General features: G+C 45.5%; 1 protein-coding gene across 1 annotated transcript in view; it reads right to left on the reverse strand.

The window, feature by feature from the left end:
- Positions 1–20489, reverse strand: part of RAVER2 (ribonucleoprotein, PTB binding 2) — a 92448-nt gene that overhangs the window by 21030 nt on the left and 50929 nt on the right. The window contains 6 exon segments of the mRNA XM_044674767.1: positions 1008–1237; positions 1522–1629; positions 3748–3830; positions 9842–9968; positions 11876–12067; positions 15182–15651. Coding sequence (XP_044530702.1) covers positions 1008–1237; positions 1522–1629; positions 3748–3830; positions 9842–9968; positions 11876–12067; positions 15182–15651 — 1210 coding nt within the window.

A 20489-nucleotide genomic window follows, 5' to 3' on the forward strand; every position in this document is an offset into this window, starting at 1 on the left:
GGGTGGGATGGTCTGTACGGCGAGGAGGGGGTTCAGGGCGCCTTCCTCGAACAAAGAAATGGAGATGAGGTTGGCCCCGAGGCCAGGCACCGGAGGACACAAACGATGGTGGTGCCATTTCTGGAAATCTCCCAAACTGAGACTGGGAGGAAACTGGGGGGGGGGGCGAGTCCTGGTTTCAGACATGATTGGTTTGAGATGCCTAAAGGACATGGGGGGGGGAGGGGGGGACATCCAGCAAGTCCCTCGTAATCCCTCCTCTTCTTCCTCTGAAGTTTCATTATATCGAGGGAATGACCGGCAAAACCTTCAGTATGGAGCCCAGGTTTCACGGGGATTGAGCAGCTCCCTCTGCGGAAGTCCCTTGCCCAGTGCAGCCTGGCGGGCGTCCTGCAGAGCGGGCAGTCTTTAGGGCTGTCTAAAGGATTCAGCGTTTAGCACAGAGCCTGGAAGTGACCCTGATACAGCATCGCACTGCCTGGCCTGGAAACACCTACAGTTAACCCCCCCCCCCCCCAATCACCTCGGCCATCAGTCCCTTCCCCAGGGCAGGATTTCATTTTTTTTAAACCCTTAACTTCTGTGGAAGAGTGGTCAGGGTGGGCCATGGGGGTCAAGTGACTTGCCCAGGGTCACACAGCTGGGAAGTGTCTGAGGCTGGATTTGAACCCAGGACCTCCCGTCTCTAGGCCTGACTCTCCACCCACTGAGCTACCCGGCTGCCCCAATTTTTTTTTAACCTAAAGAATTTTAGGGTTTGGTGTTGCTCGAAAATCCAATACCAGCCAGCAGTTACAAAGCCTTTTAACGTTTATAAAACTTCTTCTACATAGCACCTCACTACAGCCCTATGAAGTGGGTGCCAGCGTTATTATTCCCCACTTTACGGGTGAGGAAACCGAGAAATACGGAGGTGGAAACCGAGAAATATGGAGGTGCAGTGACTCGCCCACAGTCACATAGCTAGGAAGTATCTGGGGCTGGATTTGAACTCAAGTCTTCCTGACGTTCTGCCCATGAAGCCGCCCCTAGTGTGGCTCAGGGCCTCGTTCTGATCTTCAGATGTCGCCCCCGACTTGTCTGGAGACCTCCAAGCGCCTAAGGCGGGAAAGAGACGCCATTTACTTTTATGTTCCTCTCCGCGGAGTCCCAGCTCCGACTTCAGCGGTGGCGCCGCCCCTGCTCCGAGGGCCGTCGGAAGAACCATAGCAGGGGGGTCCCCCAGGAGTCCGGGTTTCTACAAAAGAGAAAAACCACTTAAACACGCCTTCTCCTCCCAGCCGTTCCAAATCAGGTAAAAAGGGAAGCCCGCGGAGCCGGGGAGGCTGTTCTGAGCATGACACCATGACGGCGAGCCTCGCGGGGTGGGGGGCGGGGGGGGCGGGGCTGCCGGAGAAGAGGCCCAAATGGAGCCCCTCCCCAAACGGGCAGCCTGTGCCAGCCGTCCTGGAGCCCAGGAAGGAGCCCGGAGGGCCAGGACCGCCGCACGGCGTGGCGGGGAAGCGCAGGGGCTCCACTTACGCTGTTTGCCTGCATGTTCTCTATCTTCATCAGCTGCTGCTGGGCCAGGTGCAGGTAAGAGAGATTCTGAAGCAACAAACGAGAGGCATCGCTCAGAACCGAGTTCTGCTAAAGAAACGGCGGAGACGTGAGCCCAAGGGCGCCCTCAGCCGCCTCCCCACGCCCTCGGCCCACACCGGCCGCCCCAGAGCTCCGTCCTCCTCCCCGTGCCCTCGGCCCATGGCGGCCGCGTGCCGGAGCCCCTGGCAAAGGGGGGTTTGTGCATTAGTAACATCTCAGCGAGTTAGGAAAGGGGGAAACCGGGCCCAGGACGGATGCCCGACAGTCAGGCCTAAGCCACGGAGGACAGAGAAGTCAACAGGGCGGAATTCCTCTAGCAACAACTTTGAGGGGCAGCTCGGTGGATAGAGCCAGGAGCAGAGGCGCGAGGTGCTGGGTTCAAATCTGCCCTCGGACACTTCCCTCTTGTGTGACTCTGGGTAAATCACCCAACCATTATGGCTTAGTCCTCAGCATTGATAATAAATATGGAATTCTAAGCCAGAGGGTAAAGGTTTAAAAGGGGGAAAAAAGAGTGAATGTGATCCTAGCAACCACGGACGGCATCCCTGCTGGCGGCTCCCTGCCTCCACCTTTCAAGAGGAACCAGGCACCGGACAGGCATTCAGTCAGTATTCACGGATGGAGTGGATGGACATGATTTTTAAAATGTCTGTGAAGGTCCTGATAAGGTAAAACGGTGTATAACCACAAACAGGGCGCCGCGGTGAAGAGAGCGCCGGATCTGGAGCCAGGAAGAACGGGGTACAAATCTGGCTTCAGACACTTACTCACTGGGTGACCTTGGGCAAGTCACTTAACCACTATCTGCCTCTGTTTCCTAGTCTGTAAAGTTGGGATAACAATAGCACCTCCCTGACAGGGTTATTGTGAGAATCAAATGAGATGACAGGTAAAGCACTGCGTAAATAACAATAATTCTTATAACCATATGATTTATTAGAACACATGGTTCTAGTAATATCCTTACTATATCACTGGGTTGCATGATTATAAATCATTCTTATTCACGTTATAAGCGGCAGGGCAGAGTAGACAGAGGGTTGGCTGGGTTCCAAGTACTGCCTCTGAAAATACTTATTTCTGTGACCTTAAGCAAGTCCCTTAACCTCTGGGGACTCCAGACAAGAGCCCCAGCTGTATTAGGAAAGGGGACGTCCCCCCTGGGGCCCAGGAGGCCCTCCCCTGGCGACAGTGGCAGGCCAGCTTGGACAGCCAGCATTCTGCCCAGGAGACACCAATCCGCCTTTCTCCTGGCCTCCTCCCGGAAATGAGTGTTTAAGGTCAGATTAAACCAAAGACTGCCCAGGAGACACCAATCTGCCTTTCTCCTGGCCTCCTCTCAGAAATGAGTGTTTAAGGTCAGATTAAACCAAAGACTGCCCAGGAGACACCAATCTGCCTTTCTCCTGGCCTCCTCCCGGAAATGAGTGTTTAAGGTCAGATTAAACCAAAGACTGAGAGTTCTGATCTTCATCAGCCTGGCTCAGAGGAGGTGCCCGAACAATCCAATCTGGCCAACACAGCTGGCTGGGAAGCTTCCTGAGGCCCCTCAGCACAGAAGGCCCAGCATGCTGTGCTGCCCAGCCGGGGACTGGACAGTCTGCCCTTTTCTGGAATGAAGGCAAGACATGCGTGGACTGCTCTGCAGGTCATGATTCTTTTTGCCCCTTCAACTGCCGCCACACTTACCTACTTACACATTATCCTGCCCTGACTAATAACCCGTTTGGAGTTCAAGTCTTGCTGGGAAGAAGCCACATCTTGAACTGGCCTTCCTCTCCCAGAGCCAAAGCAGAAGCAGCGAGCTTTTGGGAACGCCAGCCTGGCTCCCCTTTTCAGCAATCAAGAGGTACATCGTAGCAGGATTTGATTTTTTTCCAAACTAGATGCTTTAGAGATCATTTTTCCATTATGATGTCAGTGAGAGTTCTCGGGCACTTTAGCCATTCGGGACAAAGCAAAGAGTTAAACATCAGAAATTGGATGTTATTTAGTTCTGCTCCACCTGGCGTGGTGCGCAAGAGGAAGTAGGAAGACCTCGGTGTGCCTCTGACACACATTGGCTGGGGGAAAGTTCCCCAAACTTTGACCCACAGGCTTGGTGAGAGGAGATTAGACACCCAGAGTTCCCCAGGCCAGGGGGATGGCAGGACTGGACCTTACCTGGTGTATTTTGTTCAACTGCAAAAACGCGGGGGTAATGGAAGGGTTCACCAGATGAGGCAAACTGTGAGGGGCTCCAAGAACTGCTGGAAGAAAAATGGTAAATGTCAGTTCCATGAAGTGGACAAAACTCTCCTAATACATTCAGCTTCTAGAAAGGGGCCTAGAAATAATAAATTGTCCAAGAATGGGCATTCCATCCGAACTTTAGAAGTGGAAGGAGTATCAGAGTCAAGTTCAACCCCTTCATTTTACAAATAAGGAAACTGGGGCCCAATGACTTGCCCAAGATCACTCTGCTGGTATCAAGAGGTGGAAAAGGTTTATCTTCTTTTGACTTCCTTACTCAGTTCAGACTGTTTGAGCTGGAAAGAGCTCACAGTGATCCCTGAAACCAAGTCGCTCCACTTAGAAATGAGGAAGGAGCGGTTTATGGAAGGGAACTCTCCAAAGTCACAAACTAAGCATGCAGCAGGCGATGGATGGGACCACGAGCAGAAGTGGATTTGTTTACCCTTCAAACCTTATGTCATTTGAAGTATGAGGCACCTGGGTGGTGCAGTAGATAGAATAATGGATCTGAATCCATAATCCATAGTCTCAGACATTTACTACCTGTTTGACCCTGGGCAAGTCACTTAATCTTGTTTGCCTCAGTTTCCTCATTTATAAAATGAGCCAGAAAAGGAAAGAGCAAACTACTCCAGGATTTTTGCCAAGACCCAAAATGAGGCCCTACAGCATCAGATACAAGTGAAATGATGGAACAACAAAAAGTTGAAGAATTCCAAATGATGACAAGATAAGCAAAGAAAATGCAGGCACACAGAGGTCTCTGGTACCCTGCAGCTGAAAGAACGAAGGATGTTTAGCCTGGAGGGAACTTGGGAGAGTGTGGTAGCATCAGAATTGTTGTGAGCAATCCAGGATCCGGCCAGGAGCTCATGGGATTAGGTGCCTCCGCTTGGCCTTAGTGGGCAGAACAAGGGCTGGGAGTAGCAGTTGTCGATTTAAATTTGATGTAAGGAGACACTTTAGCAGGCACCGGCCAGAAGGCATTTCTGGGGGCTGGATGGAGGGACTAGACTTGTGGGGGATATTGTGAAGGCAATTGGACTGGATAAGATGCAGGCCTGGCCCTTCTATCCGTGGAAATGGCACAAGCGATTGGAGGATCAGAGGGGGCCTCACTTAGACCAGTCCCTTGATCTAAATGGGGAAACTGAGGTCACAAAGCTGGCAAATATCAAAGCCAAGATCTGAATCCATTCAAATCCACTCACTTCAAATCTAGTTCTAACACAAGGTACACAGTGAATGGCAAAAGGTAGGTCAGAGGGAGGATCTGAGAGCATTCACGTAGGATTCATGGAGATGCTATGGGAACTGGGTCTTGGAGATGAGGGGGGAAATGGGTGGGGAGAGGTGGGAGGGGGAGGCATTCTAAGCAGAGGAAATAAGCATGAGAAGAGAGAGAGAGAGAAAGAGAAAGAGAGAGCAAGAGAGAGAACACACACACACACACACACACACACACACACACACACGCATGCAAATGTTGCGGGGGAAGGGAGGGGAAAGAGCAGGGAGCCCAGAGAGTCAGTATGTCAGAATTTGGGTCAGAGTTGTCCAAGTATTAGCTATATCCTAAAATAAGCATTCTTGGGGGGGGGGAAGTATGTAGATCTACATGAGGAAATAATTACACAGAATCACCATATTTTTTTTAAAATGACCCATTTGGAAGATATCTGTTCTTTTCTTCCCTAAAGAAATATGCCCCAAGGACAAGTAAGCCATCCTAGCAGATTCCAAAGAACCCAGCCAAGTGGCGAGGCTCAGAATGGCAAATGTAGGAGGAGGTTAGACTTGCCGTGGCTGAAGAAATGGGTCGTCCCCGGTCACCTTCTCTTCTTTTCACTCTCTGCCTACCCCTGTCTCCTTTCCTTCTTGGTTCAGTTCTCAATTCTATCATAGAGGTGGACAAATCCCATGATGCTGTGGGATGTATCGCCCTGCCTCCAGCCTCTCACTGGTGTTCTTCTCCATGACACTGAGCCCCACACAGCTTCAGGAGTTGTGGCAGAAATTTTAGGATCATCTCTCTAAGATTAGGATCCTGGCCTCAGGATAAAGGGCAAACCCTATGAAGAGGGAGCCACCTATAGGTAGATGTTTCATCACTAATGGTCCCTCTCTAGCTCTCAGATACAACGGGGCAGGAGGTCCCAGTTAGTCAGTGAGCATTTATTAAATGCTTACTGTTTGCCAGGCATTTTGGTAAGCACAGGGGATACAAAGAAAAGGAACTTACTTTTAATAGGAGAGACTGTACAAAAATGATACAGACAAGATACATAGAGTAGAAGTAGCAGGTTCTCTCTGGGGTGAGGGAAGAGCAGCAGAGACTGGGTCCAAAGGGAGAGGAATCTTGTAGCATCTCCAGCAGATGCTACTACTATGTGCATTGTTGGGAGAAGGGCTGCTGCCATGATGCATTATTCTAAGACCATTAAAGCTCAAACTGTGACTCTCAGAGTTCTAATTATAGTCTGCATTAAGGTTTTCCACTAGTTAGATTTATGGGAAAGGTCTAGCCCATCTTTGGATTCCTTTCATACCAAAAGCAACTCATCCATAAAGAGTGATTAGAGTCATGGATCCCACTTTGAAGCTTCTATTTTCATCAGTTGCATTTATGTAATTAATTTTCATATGCTGAAATGTGTACGAGTTAGTTCTCCCAACAGAATGCATGCTTCTTGGTGGCAGACAATGTTACTCTCTTGTCTTTGTATTCTGGGTGCCAAACACAGTGCCTGGCTTGACTGACTACCTTCATTCCTGATTGTCATTCTTACCTCATCTCAAGCTTAGTACATGGTAAACATTTAATAAATGCAATTCATCCATCCATCCATCCATCCATCCATCCATTCATTCATTCATTTTTAGACCATCTCCTCCATGGAGCCTTTCCTGATTTCTCCAGCTATAAGTGCCTCTTACTTCTTAAAATTACCTTGCATTTTCACCCACCCATACAAATCATCTATTTATCCACAACTCCCTAGAGCCCTGGCTCTCACACCATCCATAACTCCCTTCCTAACCTTCATCCTTTAGTGATAAAAAATTATGTTCTTCATAATGCCCAACTCTGCTATGGTTCCATTGGTGGCCAGTGGACCAAGGAGTTCCCAATGTATCACCAGCTAGTGGACTAGAAGAGAGGAGAGGGAATTCCCATTCCCTTTACAGTGGAAGGTGATGTGTTCAACACATCTCTATATTTTCTTCTAGGAAAATTACACTTTTATACTTGGTGGCTTACTTAGATAGTGTCCCTTGTATAGGTTTTACTTGTGTTGCAAAAGGGGTCAAATATCTTTCTGAGAGTCAGCCTGAGAATCTACCTAGAACAATGACTAAATAAGAAAACACATTTCATGTTCTAGACAACTGACTTAACATACCAACTTTTGGAAAACATAGTTTAGTAGCTGAGGACTAGCCATGGATGAAAACAAGGGCACATTCATTAAAGGACTGAATAATATTGGAAAGCAATGCTACTCTGTTTTTGACAGAACATCTTTTGATGAAAGCAAAAGAATAAGAAAGAGGAAGCAGGTCTGGAAGCTCACAAAGAAAAGGCGTAGCCAAAGTCAGACCTTTCCTAAAGTAAATGAGTAACACTGTTCTGTTAATCGTTATCAGCTGTCTAAACAAATTCCAACGACAAGAACAATAGTTTGATATTTATTGAATGAAAAAATGCCCCACATCAACACGATAAGAAGTGTAACCCAGGTGGCAACCCTCTGAAACATCATGGCATTCTCTCACCCATCTATTCAGCAGAGAGAACTAACTCAGGTTTTTTTTAAAGGCAAAACATATGGAAAGAATATGGCAGTAAGAAAGGGGGGAAAGGGATAAATATGAAAGCGTAGCATCATCCTGTATGAAAATAGCTAAGTGTTAAGGTCAGAGTGAGCAGAAGTTGGTGAGAAAAGCAACAATAAAAAGAGGAAAAGCAAAGAAGATGGAATTGTTGCTCAATATGGAAAGGACAAGGATGACTGACTGTTCATTTCTAATCTCTTCTGCCAAGGAGAATGATGTCAGAAAGGAAGGAATGGTATAAAAATCAATGAATGAATGAATGAATGAATGAATTTGTCATGAACTTGACTGAGTGATAGAGAATGCACATACAAAAGTGTAATATTAGTCTCAGCCCTTAAGGAGCTACCATTCTAATAGGAGAAGACAACATAAACATGGGAGTTAAGAGCTGGAAATGAAGTGGGATGTCAGTGGGTAGGTAGCAAAGCCAGGAAGCATCATGGTAGCCTGGTTCTAGGCAAGACGAGGTATAAACTAGGTAACAATACTCCCTATCACCCCCCCCTCCCAAAAAAAAAAAGGGAAGGAGAGAAGAAAGCCTCAAATTGTCCTGGAGAAGTTTGTTGCATGTTGCATGTTTCAGATCAAGTAGAAACTCAAGAGTTGAAAGCAATAGTTGATGTGATGGCCAAGTCACTGTCAGTGACTTTGAAAGATGATGGAGGGCAGGAGGTACCAGGGGCCTGGAAAAGAGTCAACACCTAATTATCCCGAAGAAAAGAAGATATAGTCTACAGGCTACAGTAGACTATAGATCAGTGAGCTTGACTTCAATTCTTAGCCAAAAATTAGACTGTATTATTAAAAGGATAGTTAGATGTGGAATACTATTGTGCTCAAAGGAATAAAAGAACTGCAGGAATTCCATGTGAACTGGAAAGACCTCCAGGAATTGATGCAGAGTGAAAGGAGCAGAGCCAGGAGAACATTGTACACAGAGACTGATACACTGTGGTAAAATCAAACATAATGGACTTCTCTACTAGCAGCAATGCAAGGATCCAGAGCAAGGCTGAGGGACTTATGAGAGAGAAAACAGCCACATTCAGAGGAAGAACTGTGGCAGGAGAAACACAGAAGAAAAAAAAAACTGCTTGAATACATGGGCTGATGGGGATATTATTGGGGATGTAGACCCTAAACGATAACTCTAGTCTAGATAACAACTATCAATAATATGAAATTAGGTCTTGATCAATGATACATGTAAAACCCAGTGGAATTGTGTGTCAGCTAAGGGGGGTTAGGGGAGTTTGGGGGAGGGGGAAAGAACATGAAATATGTAACTATGGGAAAATATTCAAAATAAAAACTAAAAAAAAAAAAAAAGAGGATAATTAGAGTAGCTGATGGCTCAGTAGGCTAGAGCCAGAACTAGAGACAGGAGCTCTTGGTAGATGCACCTGAGGAGGCAGTGTTAGTGGCCTATGAAAGACTGTGGTGACTAAGAGGGGCTGCAGGCTGGGTCTGTAGGACCAGAGATGTGAGAATCTACCTCAAAGCCTCCCCTGACTGATCAGAGCATGCATGAAGCACGACTGTATTCAGTTTTATAGGTACCATCTTGGGCAGGACATGTATAAGCTGAAGAGTGTCCAGAGGAGGGAAGGAAGGATGGTTGGTGAAGGGCCTCGAGTTCAGGCCACAAGACAATCAGGGGAAAGGGCTGGGGGATGTTTAATTTAGCCTGGTGAAGAGAAGAGTTAGAGGAGGGCAGAATCTTGGGGTATTTGAAGGCATGGCATGTGTAAGAGGGATTAGGCTTCCTCTGCTTGGCCCCAGATGGCAGAACCAGGATTGATGGCAAGAGGCAGCAAAGAGGAGAATTTAGGTCTCATGTCTGGAGAAACTCCTCAGCAATCAGAGGGTCTCAAAGTGGAATGAGCTGTGACGAGAGATGGAGGGCTCCTCCTCAAGGATGGTCTTCAAGCAATGGTTGAATGACTACTGGCCGAATACGCAATAGACAAGAGTCTTCATTTTGTATGCTTCACAATGGATGGCCATGGTGGTCCCTTCCAACCCAGAATTTTGTGATTCTGTATGATTCTTTACTGTGTAGAGATTTTTTTAATGTTCTTTTAAATACAGGCCTACAGATTGTTTTTTTTCCCATCACAGTAACACAGCTAACAGTATGTTCTGAATCTGGAGGACAACATATTTTAACAGCTACGCCCACCTCACTTACCAGCAGGTCCTTGTAACTGTGGTTGCAGCAAAATCTGCAACATGGCGGGGTTGTTTAAACTCTTCATAATCTGGATTGGATTTGGCTCTGGAAGTAAACCCTTTCGATTATTGCGCATCTTAAATGAACACAGAAATAAGCAAGGTTAGAACCAAGAGAAATGCAAAAGACGTTTGTTTCATTCTTGTTTCAGAAAGAACCGTATGTCTAAATGTAAAACCAAATCTTCCCCATTTACATTCAAGACAGGCTCTTTATGCTTTTCTCTGGCTATAAAATTCAATCCCAATTTCCCACTGTGTGACATGTTAAGACCTTCATGAGATGGACCGAGTACGTGCAAAGAAACTTTAGTGGTAGTTTCACTTTGGCAGATATACCCTCCTCATGATAAAACAAATAAATGTTCAAATAAGGGGTATAAAAGAAATTCCCAGAAACCTCTGGCATGATAAAGATACCCTAGTAATAATAAGACTGCTCTGGGGATCACGGAATTTCAGTAACTCAGTTAGGAGGGAGGAACCTCACTGCTCATCTTGTCTACACCATCCCTAAACAAGAATTCTCACTACAGATTCTCAGTGAGTTCTAACTCTTCCATATTCTGCTTGAAGACTTCTAGTGAGGGGAAACCCAGAGCACCTTTCTAGGCACTCTGAGATAGCTTGGATCTTCCTTTTTTTTTTTTTTTTTTCTTGCATCAAAGCTAGATTTATAACTCTTTACAATGTTCATTCACTGTTCCTAGATCTAAAGCAGAAGTCAAATCTCTCTCCTCATGACAGCCTTTCAGGTAACTAAAGACAACTATTAGGGACACTCTCACCCCTAAACCGTCTCTTCTCTAGGCTAAATATACTCAATCCCTTTATTAGATCCTCATATCCGCATAGTCAGCTGCCCTTCTCAGGATACTTACCAATGCCTTTCCTAACCCAAAAGGTCTTGAACAGAACACATTAACCATTCTGGCTGTGGTTAGACCAGGGCAGAGTTCAACAAGGACCTCTCTCCAAATGGCCATTAATCCATGAACGGCCTGTCTCTGGGCCTGTTCATTCAGCCGGATCTAAATACACCTTCCTGTAAGTCTCCATTTTAACTCTGAACAGTCCAAGAGAGACCCTTAAATGAGTTGCTGAAAAAAAATTAGTATTTCTCCTAATCTGATATGAAAGATGAGGTCAGTCCAGCATGGTTTGTTCTTGCTGAAGGCTCCCTGGACCTCTAGGCTCGTTGCCTCCCATTCTAAATGCTCACAAACCATCCCTTTAATTTTGTGTGCCCAAATTCTTCCTGGACCAGTGAGCCTGCAAGCACATTACTGAACACTATTTTCTTTCCAATGCAATGATTTCGACTTGCTTTGAGAAACTGTCATTTAGTCAATTATTCCCCCCCCCAAAAAAAAAACCCACTTTATTTAAGCCCTTCTCTTCCATCTTGGAATCAGTACTGTGTATTTGGATCCTAGGCAGAAGAGCAGTAAGGGCTAGGTGATGGGGGTTAAGTGACTTACCCAGGATCACACAGCAAGGAAGTGTGCAAGGCCAGAAAGGAATTTTTTAAAAGCTTGTGATGGAAGGCAAACTGGGGAAGTAGTTTGTCATAGTGGAGAGTCCTGAACTTGGAGTCAAAAGAGCTGAGCTTGAATCTTGCCTCAGACATGTTTTATAGGTGTGATCTTGGGCAAGTCACTTAATTTTTCCATCTCAATTTCTTCATCTATAAAATAGGGATAATAACAGTCCCTACCTGCCAGGGTTGTTTATAATATATGTAAACCCCTTTGCAAGTCTTAAAGGGCTGTATAAATGTTACCTATTAGCTACTGCTGTTACTGTTGTTATTACTGTTGTCGTTCAGCCAAATTGGAGGACTGAGAAAGCCCTTAGACACAAGGATCGGTTATCTTGGGTAGAGGAAGGGAAGACAAACACTCCGAGAGCTACACTGTGATCTGTAAAAAGCAATTGTTTCCTTTCTGAGGAATTTTCAGGATTTCCAAATGCAGTTTCTTACCATTCTTTGGGCAGCGATCAGGGCTGCCAGAGTGCTTCTTCCAGATGCTCCGGGGGCGCAGAAGGACACCTGGACTCGGTTTCCCTTGATCGTCATCCCATCAGCTGCCTGCTGGACGTCCTCGGCATGTTCTGGGCTGTCGTATTCAACTACCGCAAAACCGCCTGCATAGCTCCCTTCATCCTGTGCCAACTGACGCGAAACGTTTCATTGGCAAAGGGCTTACGGAGAACGGCTTGGTTACATTCATTTATAACATTTACCTGGTTTAAAAGATCCTCCCGACATCTTTCAAGGATCAACTATTTAGGTTTACGATGCTGCAAGACTGAAGGTGACGTGCTGAACGAGGGGCTCTGGGGGACCAGACGGGGAGGTCCCCTCTGAAGGGGCAGCAGGAGTGATCAACTCATACCTCCACAATACAAAAGCACAAGGAAGACCTCCAACACACTACTATGGTCTTTATAGAAAAATACAGGGTTATACAGGTGGCTCAGTGGTTTGAGAGCCAGGCCTAGAGATAGGGGGTGCTGGGTTCAAATCTGATCTCAGATACTCCATAGCTGAGTGACCCTGAGCAAGTCACTTAACTCCCATTGCCTAGCCCTTACTGCTCTTCTGCCTTGGAGCCAATATGGCATTGATTCTAAGATGGAAGATATGAGCTTTAAAAAAAAAAAGTAAACTGTTTAATATTTTGGGAGCAGTTAGGTGGCTCGGTGGATGGAGAACCAGGTCTAGAGAGAGGAGATCCTGGGTTCAAGTCTGGTCTCAGATACTTTCTAAGTGTGTGACCCTGGACAAGTCACTTAACCCACATTGCTTAGCCCTTACCACCCTTCTGCCTGAGAACCAATACAGCATTGCTTCTAAGATGAGAGGTAAAGGGTTAAAAAAGGGAAAGAAAAAGATAAACAGAGACAAGAATCATACAGGACAAGAAGAGGCAGAAGGTTCAAATTTGCATCAAAAAGGCCAAGGAACAAGAGGAAGAAGATGCAAAGAGAAAATTTAGGTCTAAAGTAAAGAAAATGTCCTTGAGGACTATTCCCAAAATGGAAAGGTCTCCTTCAGGGGACTGAGGGGGCCTGGGGGTCCCCCCTACCATCATTGGAGGTCAACAAGTCAAGGGAAGGGAATAAGCACTTATTAAGTGTCTTTTGTATGCCTGGAGACTGTGCTAAGAACTTTGCCGATATAATCTTATTTGAGAGATAGGCAAGATGACCATGTAGTAGTCAGACTGTTCGGCTAGCGGGGATTCTTTTTCAGGTATGACTAGATGGCAAATGTCATTCCTTCCAACTCTGACACGGGACAGCGGGGGAAGGATGCTCAGAGGCAAGCAGGTGGTGCAATTGGTAGATTCCAAGCTGGGCTTGGAGTCAGCAAGACCTGAATTTGAATCTTGCCTCAGATACTTGCCAGCTGGGTGACTTTGGGCAAGTTATCCTCTCAGCCTCAGTTTCCTCATCTATGAAGTGGGAACGACGGTAGAGTGTAACATTTGCAAAATGCTTCGTAAAGTATTCTAGAAATGCTAGATATCATCACCATCATCGTTCACATTTCTCTATGCTGTAAAATCATTTTAGGTCTTTCAAAAAGCATTATCAGAGCCTGAATATAATAATCCTTCGTTCCTCCCTCCCTCCCTCCTTCCTTTCTTCTTTCCTTCCTTCCTCTCTTACTTTCTGTCTCCTAGAAGGGCAAGGGCTAGGTAAACAAGGTGACTTGTTACATCTGCTGAAGGAGGTCTTAGGTGGGACATTCAAATGCCCAGACGTGCCTTTAATGCTTGTTTCAGTTGATATATGGAGAGAAGAAAGGAAGAAGATAGTATAAATCTTATTGTTGTTGTTACATTTAATGTCCTCTCTGGTGGCGCCCTACACTGATATCATGGTACTGTGCATCAGTCAGTCGACAAGCATTTAATAAGCACCTACTATGTGCTGAGCACTGTGATATGCACTGGGGATAAGATGACAAGCTGGAGAGGAGAATCTGAGGTGAGAAGACCTTGGTTCAAGTTCCACTTCTGACACAGAACTGCTGTTTGACTCTGAGCAAATCACTTCTTATTTGTGTTCCGGGCAGTTCTCCAGGACTCTAAGTCATAGAGCAGGTGAAGACCTGCTTTGGGAAAGGGGATTTCCTCACTTCGCTTTCCATCTATTAATGAAATCGCAAGTTTAGGAAGGAAGAAAAGGAGAGATGGAGGAAGGATGGGAAGGAAGGAGGGAAGAGGGAAGGGAGGAAGCGAGCAAGCAAGCAAGCAACAAGCAAGCAGGACATAGAGCCATTTATTAAAAGGGTTTCGTTACATGAATGTATGGTAAGTCAGGAGAGCATTTACTCTGGGTCTTTGTTTTCATTTTTCTTATTTTCATCCTCTGAGTTTCATTTCTACCCGAGTCTTACCCCAGCATCTCATTAGAGTGAGGAAATGACCCTCGACTCTGAAAAGCCATTCCAGTAGAGGGCCAATTGGGGTAGGTTCTACCATACTCCTCAGCCTTCAACTGCACACTTGGTGAAGAGCCAGGCTGTCTAGGTATCTGTTGTCTAAGGACCAAAAGAGCTAAATTCAAAGAGGCTCCCTATTAATTGGCTTCAGGGTTAAGATCACCTGACCGTGGGGATGCTCAAAGGCGAGCATCTGGTAAGTTGCATGAAGTGGGACTATGGATGGGTATCGAGATGGAGGAGAGGACACATCCTTACCATATTAACATCTTTTTAAGAACAATAGAAGAAGTCACCCTCTCATCATCAACCTAAGGCCCTGTGTGATTTGGCGAGCAAGCATTTAAAAAACTAAGCGAGAAGACATTGAGCAAGTATTTCCTACTTATTTACTAGAAATAGGTTCTTTGACAAAAAATAGAGACTTTTTTTAGATGTTTTCCAAACCTCCAATGGGAGGATTAAGTGTTTTATGGCATTGACTTTTCACTTTCAGGAGTTTTATTGAAATCCTTTGCTCCAGTGGATGTGCTGAAGGCACATTTAATGGACTAAAAAGGTTCTTTTCTTTTGTAGAAAAGGCCCATTTTCAAATGCCGCAGAGGCAGAGGGCTTCTGCCCCAGCCTAATAAAGAAGTAGGAAGAAAAAGTCTGGAGTTGCAAGTGTTATTCCCCACAGTTGGACCTCGTTCTGCACAGTGGCAGCATCGTAGCCCCTGAGGTCTATCCAAGGTGCATTTATTGATAACTGAAAACCAACAGCTGGACCTGTGTGTATCTACCATGAGGGCTATCTCTCGGGCTTTCAAACCTAGGATCTGGGAAGGCACCTACCTGACCAAACACAGGCTTATGACTAAAGGAGAAAATTTGCAAGAGCTCTTGGGAGTCCGTGAGGTCCCTGGGGAGTTTATCGATGCATAGGCACTTAGAATGAATGAGATCGGTGGCCAGCTGATTCACATCCATCCACTGTGCAAAGAGAACGAAGCTTCCTAACTGTTTACCCAACAGTTCCGACCTAGCCTTAGCAGCAGAGTCTTTTTTCATGTACTCCACAAATCCATAGCCCTTCGAATGGCCGCTGGTTTCATTGTAGACCAAAAAGCACCTCTCGATATTGCCGAATGTCCGGACCAGTTCCTCGAACTCTTCTATCGTAAAAGAGGGCGGCAGGTTGGTGATGCAGAGCAAAGCATCCGTGGGCTGGAGCTGGACAGTTATCTCTTTCCCACGAAGAGAATACTGGTGAAATGTCTGGATGGCATTTTGGGCTTGTTCCCCATCCAATAAGGTAACAAAGGCTGAAAGAGACAATTCAAAAAAGTCAGCAAACATTTACTAAGCGCCTACTATGTGCTGACAGTCAAGTGATATCGGTCTGTAAGCCACTCATCTCATCTTAACTAACTTAATCTTTACTAAGTTCACAAGATTGTTGTATCACAGCTCCAGAGCTAAAAGGGCCTTCAGAGGTTATCTATTCAATCCCTCCTCCCCCCATTTCACAGAGGAGGAAACTGAGGACAATGGAGAGGAAGCAACTGGCCCAAAGTCACACAGGCAAAAAGCATCAGAGATGAGATTTGGCCCCAGGTCCTCTGACTCCAGTTGCCTTCAAACTCTCAAGTAATTCACTTAAGTGAAGTGAATTAAAGAGTTTTATTGGCACTGCCAGGACCCTCAGTAGATGGAGCATCAGGCCTAGAGATGGGAGGTGCTAGGTGCAAAATCTGGCTTCAGACATATTCTAGCTGTGTGACCCTGGGCAAGTCACTTAAGCCCAATTACCTAGCTCTAACTATTCTGCCTTGGAACTGATACTTGGGATTGATTCTAAAATAGAAGGTAAGGATTTGAAAAAAAAGTTTTATTGCAGAGAAAACTTTGGCATCTTTGTTTTATTATAAACCTTATACTTTCTTCTAGTTGCCTCTAACCCTACGGTGCCATCTGGAGCGTGTTGGGGGGCATTAATATAGAACACAGTTAATGCTTTCAAAAACTCTACAGAAAAACCTTAGAGTGTGAGACATTCCATTCCTCTCAAAATTCAACCATAGATGGCAGAGGGCTCCCCCTGCTCCAAATCCATTTGCAGAAATGCCCTGAACCTTTTCCCAGAACCTAAACTAATTAGTAAATATAGTCTAAAAAGTTGTCTCCCAATCATACAGAAGCTTTAGGTTGAAAAATAATACAATAAACACCACCGGCACCACCATCATCATCATCACCAAATGGAGACAATCAAGTGGGGGCAACTAGGCAGCTCAATGGATGAAAGCACCAGGTCTGGAGATGGGAAGACCTGGGTTCAAATCTGGCCTCAGACACTTCCTAACTGTGTGACCCTGGGCAAGTCACTTAACCCCCTTTGCCTAGCCTTGACTGCTCTTTTGTCTTGGAACTGATAGTTACTACAATTCTTTTTAAAAAAATTTTTTTAAACCCTCACCTTCCAGCTTGGTCAATACTGTGTATTGGCTTCAAGGCAGAAGAGTGGTAAGGGTGGGCAATGGGGGTCAAGTGACTTGCCCAGGGTAACACAGCTGGGAAGTGTCTGAGGTCATATTTGAACCCAGGACCTCCCATCTCTAGGCCTGACTCAATCCACTGAGCCACCCAACTGCCCCCTACTTAGTACAATTCTAAGGCAGAAGGTAAGAATTTTTTTTCATACTATTATGATAATTTTGCTGTGATTGTTCCAAGCCAGTATAGAGAACTCCTATAGAAGAAATTTCCTCTGCCAAAGCAGACCAGAACATCCTTCAGCACCCAAAGAATTGTCAGTAATGGAAAAATTATGGCAAACAGATGAGGAATCCCAGAACTAGAGAAAAGCCAATTCCTAGTTTTTGTTCTGTTTGCAGAGAAGAGAGCACAACCTACACACTCTAGGCTGGTGAGCTTGAACCTGTCTGGAACCTTAAAGTGCCCCTGTAGAAGAGGAAGCGGCGATTTCAAAGGGCCAGAATGACACCTCCAAGACAGGGCATGTCAGAACAACCTTATTTCTTTTTTGTTGTGAGGACGGAACCAGCTGATCAGTTGCAGAGATAGCTGACCTAGATCGGAGCCAAGTGTTTGATAAAGGAGCTCGAGCTATTCTCATAGAAAAGGCAGAACTGTGTAGATGAGAAGATGATGCAATTTGATGACCTTGGAGATGGCTGAATGAGTGGCCTCAAAAAGTGGTCATCAGGGGCAGCTGGGTAGCTCAGTGGATGGAGAATCAGGCCTAGAGATGGGAGGTCCTGGGTTCAAGTCCAGCCTCAGACACTTCCCAGCTGTGTGACCCTGGGCAAGTCACTTGACCCCCATGGCCCACCCTTACCACTCTTCCACCGAGGAGCCAATACACAGAAGTTAAGGGTTTAAAAAAAAAAGTGGTTATCAATGGCACAAGGGCAACTCATCAAGAAGTCTCCGGTGGAGTGTCCCAGGCATCTGTGCTTGGTCCTGCATGGTTTCATCTTTTATTTCACTTCTGACTTATTATGTGTGTGACTCGAACAGCCACCTACCTTCTGGGGGCATCCATTTCTACATGTAAAAACTAGGGTTTGAACTTTTATTGTTCCTTCGTTGTGCCACTCATGGATGTCTCTTTGTCACCCCATTTGGGGTTTTCTTGGCAAAGATACTGAAGTGGATTGCCATTTTATTCTTCAGCTCATTTTACAAATGAAGAAACTGAGACAAACTGGGTCAAGTGACTACCCCAAAGTCACACAGCTAGTATGTGTCTGAGGCCAGATTTGAATTCATCTCTTCCTGACTCCAGCCTGGTACTTTTATCCACTGTGCCACCCAGTTGCCCTCAAGAATTGGAGCTTAGAAGCCTCTGACGTCCCTTTCGCTCCCGGTCTGTGGTGAATGACTCGGCTGCCGACGCTGGCCAGGATGGCATGCTCATCAGATCTACAGGGGCCCAAAGCCAGACAGTGCGGCTACCATCAAGGATGACAGTTAGGATCCAGAACCATGCTGGCAGCCTAAAGCATTGGCCTTCAAGGAGTAGAATAAAGGGTTGGGAAAAACTATTGTCTTGAGAGTAAGTTGAAGGAGACTCGATAGGACAACAGTTTACCTAAAAAAGATCCACGGTGTTGAGTGAGCTGCCAATGTAATAAAAGCTGACTAATGTGGCAGCCAATGATCTTGGTGCCATCTTGGGCTACATCAGCAGAGGCACACCTTCCGGGAATAAGGAGGCGATGGCTCCACTCTTCCCTGCTCAGAGGGCGCCATTTCTAGGCCCCACAGTGTAGGTAGTACAATACGGAGAAGCTAGAGAGAATCCAGACAAGAGCAAGCAGGATGGCAAAGGGCCAAGAGTTCATGTCATGGGAGAATCGGTTCAAAGAACCAGGGCAGTGTGGCCTGGAAAAGAGAAGACTCGTCATTGTCTCCAATCATTTGCAGGGCTTGTTCTGTTGGTTCTAAGAGAGCTACGCTGGGAGGGTTGGGTGGAAGAAGCACGCTGTCCTGGCCTTCTTCCTAGGAACCCCAAAAGGGTTTTGCAGAGGTCATCTAGTCCTTGGCTTGAATCTTCAGATGGGAATATTGATGCCCAGGGAAGGTGCTTGTCCAAGTCCCCTGGGTAATCAATGCCACCAGATCAAGAGAGCAGAACCAGGAGCACCGGGGAGAACTTGTAAGGCAGTAGCCAGGCAGCACAGTTGAAAGGGAGCCAGGCGTGGAGTCAAGAGGGTTCAAAGCTGGCCTCGGACACTTCCTAGCTGTGCAATCCTGGACAAGTCACTTACCCCTAATTGTCTAGCCCCTGCTGCTCTTCTGTCTTAGTATCAATACTAAGCCAGAAGGTGAGGATTTTTTAAAAAGAAGTTGTCATTAAAGTTAGATGTTAAGAAAATGTTTCTTAACAGTTAAAGGCAGGGATATGCTGATGTATGTTTAACAAGTGTCTCTGGGAAAAGGTTGATCTGAATTATTAATCCTCTCTTAAGTCTAGAGCAGTGATTCCCAAAGTGGGCGCCACCGCCCCCTGGTGGATGCTGCAGCGATCCAGGGAAGTGGTGATGGCCACAGGTGCATTTGGGGGTGGTGAGTAACTGTAAGGGGGTGGTGATAGTATGTGACAGGGGGCGCTAAGTCATATTTTTTTCTGGAAAGGGGGCGGTAGGCCAAAAAAGTTTGGGAACTACTGGTCTAGACAATCAACAAAGCAATAAAACACACCCAGATTTTTAGTATTTGCCAGTTTCCAAGGTATACATGCATACACTGAACATCTAGCAAATGGGCTGGAAAGGTTTGGGCTGCCCCCAGCACACTGCTGGTTATAGGAGTTCAAAAAAATGAGAAGTATTGGCTTCTCCCTCATTGCATGGCTTCCGTCAAAGGTGGGATGACCTTTGGCTAAGTATAATTATATTGTAGATTTCCTTCAGGTATGGGTTAGAAAAAATGGCTATTAATGGCCCTTCCAACTCTAAAATTCGTCAATCCTATAATCATTCATTCTACGATCCTTTTTAGAGCCCATGCTATCAAAAATTATTATTTATTTTTAACATTATTAAATATATTTTTTAATTTTGAGACCCAAGTGCTCTCCCTCTCTCCAGTTCCTCCCTAACTCTTTGGGAAGGCAAGCAATATAAAATCAATTACATATGTGAAATCATGCAAAATATATTTCCATATTAGCCAATGGAAAACCCCCACACCAACCACATCATTTGATCATTGAAGTAGAATATAGTCAGAATATGAAAAATTACAGATGCTAGGAAAGCACTTCTGGGCAAGAGGCTAAAAAATTATTGAGTTGGTACTTCATGGGAATCTGTTTCTGGGTCAATTCTACTAAATTATTCCTAGTTCATTTCCTTAATGCACTTATTTATCCATCCTATATGCCAATATAATATAAACAAACTAAAGACAAGCCGTTTCAAGTATTATTTTCCCATTTCCCATACATTTGAAATGTCTAAACTTTTTTCGAAAACAATGATCATCGTAGCACTAGGGGTGAGCTGAGGGAACCAGAAGAGCTCACCATTTTGTAAATAAAGCATCTGCCTGTTGGCCAATTTCCTTGTGAAAGTTTCAGTGAAAACACAGAAATCTTTTACTTCTCTACCGGAATTCGATCATAAATTGTAAT

This window comes from Gracilinanus agilis, chromosome 4, assembly GCF_016433145.1.
Source record: "Gracilinanus agilis isolate LMUSP501 chromosome 4, AgileGrace, whole genome shotgun sequence".
NCBI lineage: Eukaryota > Metazoa > Chordata > Mammalia > Didelphimorphia > Didelphidae > Gracilinanus > Gracilinanus agilis.